The sequence below is a fragment of the Abrus precatorius genome, unplaced genomic scaffold (genome assembly GCF_003935025.1).
Source record: "Abrus precatorius isolate BTA unplaced genomic scaffold, Abrus_2018 Scaffold6, whole genome shotgun sequence".
Lineage (NCBI taxonomy): Eukaryota > Viridiplantae > Streptophyta > Magnoliopsida > Fabales > Fabaceae > Abrus > Abrus precatorius.
Window position 1 is genome coordinate 11,637,164 of NW_020874406.1, and position 6,000 is coordinate 11,643,163.

Below are 6,000 nucleotides of genomic sequence, written 5' to 3' on the forward strand. Positions count from 1 at the left end.
TTCGACATCAATTATAATTTAAATATAAATTTAAATATTTTATTTGCAAATAATTTTTTTAACGATTTACAATATAGTTGTATGATTTTCCTTCACCTTCTACATTATTTCTCGTTAGATACATATATAACCGCCTTATCTTGTATCCTAAACATTTATAATCTTAAAAATTAATTTTAATCTTGAAATAAATTTTTTTTTACTAAACTTAATTTTAATCAACTAACTTCGTAATTTTTTAGATAGAACTACATAACTTTGAGTTTTCCATTGCACCAAAGGATACATAGGAGCAGAAACTAGACCCGTCGAATCAAAACAATTTTCAAAATAATTTTTTTCTTTGCTAAGATACCAAACAATATTTTAATAAATAATTTTTTTCTTCTAAAATAAAAATAAAAATAATTATTGTTTAGAGGTTAAATAAATATTTTTGATAATTAAAATAAATTTGTACAATTAATTTAAGGTAACCATTTTTAAACAGACGTTGTAGGATGCTTATACCTTCCTTACACGTAAATGACTACCAAACTTATTTTTTGTTTCAAAGATCATATTATTTTAAAAGTTTTTCTAAGATTTTCTTGAAATAAAATTTAGTGGTGACTTCTCTAATTTTGTAGAAAATATTTTTGTTTCTAAAAGATATTTTTTTTAAACACGTTTTCGACTTACCGTTGTGACCATTAAAGAATTAAAATCTAATAAACTTTTATAAATTAAAAATAATTTTTATATTTTTATATTTTTTTAAAACTCTTTTTTTTTTTAAATGTAAAAGATATTTTTAATTTGTGAAAAAAAATTATTTTTTATACTAATTTTTTTTGGTCAAGAGACAGTAATGAACGTTATTATAAGGAACCAATTTTCTGAACTTCATGCTAAAGGCAAAGGTTATTAGATGTTACTAATTTTGCCGAGTTAGGCACTGATAATTAAGGTGGGAAATGAAACTAACCTATCAGCAACAGGAATAAGATTATCAAATTAACCCTAATGAAAAAGAAAAACATCCATATGGCACACCTTTCTTTCTGTTGTTTGGTAGGTTGCTACTATTTCACCTTATGAAATTAAAAACAAAAATTTAGCAAAAACAGCAAGAAGCGAAAGGATGTTTAAGCAACATTGACGAAATTCCTTGTTGTTCTAAATAGAAGTGCCCTTTCCCCTTCTTTTGCTGGAAGATCACCTTTAATTTAGGAGTAGAAAGGGTGGTGGTGCTTCTCGCTGATATTGTAGGAATAAAAAAACTAGTGTTACTGGAAACTCAAAATCAAAATCAAAATCTACCTAAAAAGAATTGTACACCAGCTAAATTAAATTCAAAATATGAATGTAGAGAAAATCAACTATCATACTTAATAGGCTTTTGGATTTATTTTTTGGGTCAAATGAGTAGATAACCGGAAATAACAGCGTGATCAATTCAAAAATGAAATTACATAACAGCATGATTTCTGCAGACAGAACACAGACTTACATGATATGCAGCAGAAGTATCATTTCACGTTCCCCAAGTGCAAGTGCCAAGTGCAAAATTGCTATTCTAATTAAAAGGACTCAAGTCGCAAAATTAATAACAATTTCCTATGGAGATGCGGGGAATCGAACCCCGTGCCTCTCGCATGCGAAGCGAGCGCTCTACCATATGAGCTACATCCCCATTTTGAAAACATCTTTTAGTAATAGCAATAAATTGTGTAATCAAAACTTTGTTCAAGTCCAAACCATTGGTCAAGTTGAAACAGTTCTGCACCGGTTACTTTTGCGCTAGATAGAATTATCATTTAAAATTTTATTTGATTTTAAAAAACTGACATGGATATTATATAATACTATTGTATATAAAAGATTTGTTTTGGAAAGTTTATGAAAAACTTATGGAAACAAATTATGACTCACATGATTTATTTATATTTTAGTTTACTTCAACAAGTATTTTTATACAATTTATTAAAATAATACATTTTTAACTTGTCCCAATAAGTTCTATTACTAAATTTGTGTTATAATCGATTGTTTAAAACTAGCTTATTAATTAACTGATTAAATAAGTTGTACATTCAAATGTATACATATATAAAATAAATAGTAAATAATGAATAACATAAAAAAAACACTTCTCATAAACGATCGAATAGGATTTCTATTTGCTATATATTTATATTCTCTTGATTAGTTTAGAATAACATCCTTATTATATTATAAAAATGAAAATTTAGTATTTTACAGTAAAGATACTAGCAGTCTTTTCTACGCAGCTATTATACGTGGGTTATTTAAATGATCTACGGAGAAGACGAAAAGATAGATAAAGTAGAAGAAGAAGGGGTAACAGTAGAGGAAGCATCGGGTGAATTCCTGCATAAAGGGCACGAAGCGTTCATCTTGAGCCACTCATCTATGCATTGTGCATGAAAATAGTGGTTGCATTCAGGTATGGTCCTCAAAATCTCCTTGGGCTCGTATTCACCCAAGCATATTGGGCACGTGCTATCATTCGGATTCGGTAAGCGCCCACTGTCACCAATAAGAGTCTTGGGGAATTTTTCAATTTCCGGCCCATTAAGGCCCATTACGAATGAGGATGGTTGTAGGGTCATAATCGAACTCGGAAGCTCAGCGCTGGGCCTGGCCTGGTGACGATGTGTGTACATGTTGAACTTGCTACACACAAAGCAGCAAAGCCCAGTCAAACACAAGAGTCCAGGTATTCCCACTCCTATAGTCAACCCATATTTCGCACTTCTTGAAAGACCTGCGTGGAATTGCATAATCAGTAAGAAATCAAACCTTGTATTATACAATTGAAAAACCCTTTTCTTATCATACTTATTTTGTTGAAGGTATTTATCATTATTTAACACTTTTCAAAATTTTTCCTTAAAAAATTTCTTTTGAGGCAGAGGTGTTCACACTCCATGGAATAGAGGAAGGGAAACATTTTCCTTGAATTCTGTCTCGAGTTCATAAATTTGACTTAAATATTGACGCCGTACACGTTATTATGTTAGAATTCAATGTTCTTAAAACACATCAAGAAATTATAAATGTAGAAATCATAATTCACGAGGGATGATTCAATTAGTAATATGGAGTGAAACTGTAAAAAGAATTTAAGGTTTGATTTCTGTGGAAAAGGATGAAAGATTTATACCGTGCCTATAACTAATAGCATTGAAGAAAAGTCTTAACCTTGGCTTTCGTTGGGAGCAGCGAAGCATCGAACTTGAAGACTTGTATCACGGGTGAACCCACAAGCTTGGCCACGAGAAGCACAATTCCCACACGCGGGCTCCTTCCACTTCAACTCAATATCGTTGTTAAGATCAGGCAAGAAGAGTGGCGTGGCCGCGTTTGCGTTTGCGTTTGGAATGGGAACAAAAGTTGAGGATATTACATCGCACTCGTGCCAAGGTGATGAGTCACTAAGTGGCCACCACGAAAATATGACCGATGAGGAGTTCGAGGTTCTAGTGTTACCATCTCGGAGGCAAGAAATTGTTGGGAATGGATATGACTCGGTTATGTTGGAGGGACAACGAAGGAAAGTGAGGTCGTAAACGGTGGCGTCAAACGTGAATAATGGGGAGAGAGTAAGGCTCAAGTTGTGCAAAAAGCGTTCTGGGAGGCACCCATTGGGGTCGTTAACCTTAACCGTTTGGTCCTCGTAATTGATGCTTTTAACGACCAAATCCCCCGAACCATGGAGGTTAAGAATGGTTCGGCTAAGGTTGTCGCACGAAACTTGGAATCTGGGGTAGCTACACCGACCACTTTGATTGGCTCCTTTCAAACTAAAAGGAAACCGAATATCGATTTCACCGCATGACATGGTAGCGCAAGTGATTTCTCCTCTTGCGCCTTTGAGAGGGAAAAGAAAGAACGACAATAGACACAACTTCACCAAGGTTGCCATAAACTAATTTGAGGTGAAGTGTGAAGAGAGAGCTAGCTAGCCGAAAGTGTAAATAGAAGTGCCATGAGCTACATACTTTATTCTTGCATCGTGTTACAAGCTAAGAAATAAATGGAAACCAATGCTTTAATTTCTTTGGCAAACAGTCCTGTCCAGTAATTGACTATTAAGGAAAAGACGAAACCAATACGCGAAACATGCTCTTCAACCAACTGTTTTTCTCCACCGTGGGTTGAATACTAAATCATCTGGACCCTCTCTCTTTTTCCTCTTCAAATGCAAAACATGCAATCGAAGGATAAGGGTTCTCAAAAATCACACCCTTGTTCATTTTTCCTAATCAATAATCTCTTTTATTGAATTAAAAAAGGTAATATCTGAAAGGTGAACTGAGAATAATTGATTTTGTGTGGTTGGTAGGTTAAAATGGAAATAAGATGTAGTTTGTGGGACGTACACTCAAAATCAATTTTATTTAATAAAATGTTTAAAAAAAAAAGTTTACCAAACTATTCAAATCTACCACTGTACAAATACCTTTTCCATTACAAAAATTATTCAAACATGAATAGTGCATAGATTGATTTTGCCATTTTGGCACACCCTTACATGATTTTGAAGGTAACCAAAGGAGCAGTTGGCATAAAGCAACAACGAATATTGTGTGAAAATTTTAAAATTTAAATAAACAAGTTAAAAATATACCCCAAAAAAAAAAACGTACGTTATAAAATAATGATAAATTATTGTCTTAAAAAGTTAACTAATCATGCTTTATCGTAAAAAAAAAAGTATTTATCGAAGAAATAATAAAATAAAATATTAACTCCTATAATTGTTACACAAAAATAAATTAACAAGATAATATTTTTTTAAAAATTTGATTAGTAAACCACATAATAAATTATGCAAATTAATGATTAATGTAATCAACTAGTCACCAAGTGTATATATTTTTTTGATGACCCGAAGGGGCTAAAAGCCCAAAACAGAAAACAGGAGTTTTAAGTTTTAGTTAAAAGGAGTGTATAGATGAATTAAAAGGAGTGTCTTTCAACTTAATTAATAGTTTTAAGTTTTAGTTAAAAAAAATACATTTTGTTTGAAATTTGATAGAGAGAACTTTGACTCTAATCTAACTTAGCTTGAGTTTAAATCTCAATCAATCTCCCTCTCTATATATATGAGAGGTCAAAATTTAAATTTATGAACTATAAATTTACCTATTTAAACGCATTAATAACTGTATAAATTAGGTTTGACTGATTGCTTATACTCACATTTGAGCATATAAATTTAATATAATAATATTTGATCTTGGGCTCGATTATTCATTTAGAATTTTACGTAGGGTGGGCACTGCTTTCCTATATGGTTACATTCCACATTAATAAAATATAACCATAATGACAACTTTTATTCAAAATTCACTCACAATAACTTTTAAAATTTTTCCCAAATTTATTTTTTTAGAGTTTCTTTTTTCTATAAATTGAAACAAATACACCAAAAGATTTTAAAGATTATTTTTTTATGAGAATGCTGAAGCAAATATATTTGATTATTTGACTATTTTCAAATTTAATATTTTTTATATTTATAAAAAGAGATACATTTTTATTATTAATATCAAATATGACTAAACTAAGAAGATAATAATTTTAAGAAATATAACTAAATTACAAAAAATTAAAAGTCAGGAGTATAATAAAAATAAATAGTAAATAGTAAATACAAAAAAGTCGCATTACATAATAATCAAGGATATAACTATTAAAAATATGTATATTTAATATAATTCTAATAATATTTTCACTTAAAAATGGAGACTGATAATTAATATACACATATAAATTTATCAATTTAACGTTGAGTTGAAAAAAATAAAAACGATAGACTGACATTTGAGTAGTCGAACGTGCAAGAAACTGATTGGAATGTTCAATACTTGTATAGTTTCGCGTTTTAGAGACGCTGTCGTTGACCGAAAGCAACGGTCGTCTAGAGTAAAAGGCAAAAGAAATACGTTTCAAAACAGCTTTTTAAATCTGAAAACATAAAATGAATTT

At 30.7% G+C, this 6,000-nt stretch overlaps 1 protein-coding gene and 1 non-coding gene across 2 annotated transcripts; both read right to left on the minus strand.

Moving 5' to 3' along the window:
• Positions 1 to 1,602: 1,602 nt before the first annotated feature.
• On the minus strand, positions 1,603 to 1,675 carry TRNAA-CGC. The gene has a single exon. It is a non-coding gene; the product is annotated as a tRNA-Ala (tRNA).
• A 520-nt stretch (positions 1,676 to 2,195) lies between these two features.
• On the minus strand, positions 2,196 to 3,953 carry LOC113869793 (putative RING-H2 finger protein ATL21A). The gene is made up of 2 exons (XM_027506269.1): positions 3,208 to 3,953; positions 2,196 to 2,770 (listed from the first exon to the last, which is right to left on the minus strand). The coding sequence occupies exons 1-2, from the start codon at positions 3,929 to 3,931 to the stop codon at positions 2,301 to 2,303; spliced, it is 1,194 nt and encodes a 397-aa protein (XP_027362070.1). The 5' UTR covers positions 3,932 to 3,953; the 3' UTR covers positions 2,196 to 2,300.
• Between the last annotated feature and the right edge of the window lie 2,047 nt (positions 3,954 to 6,000).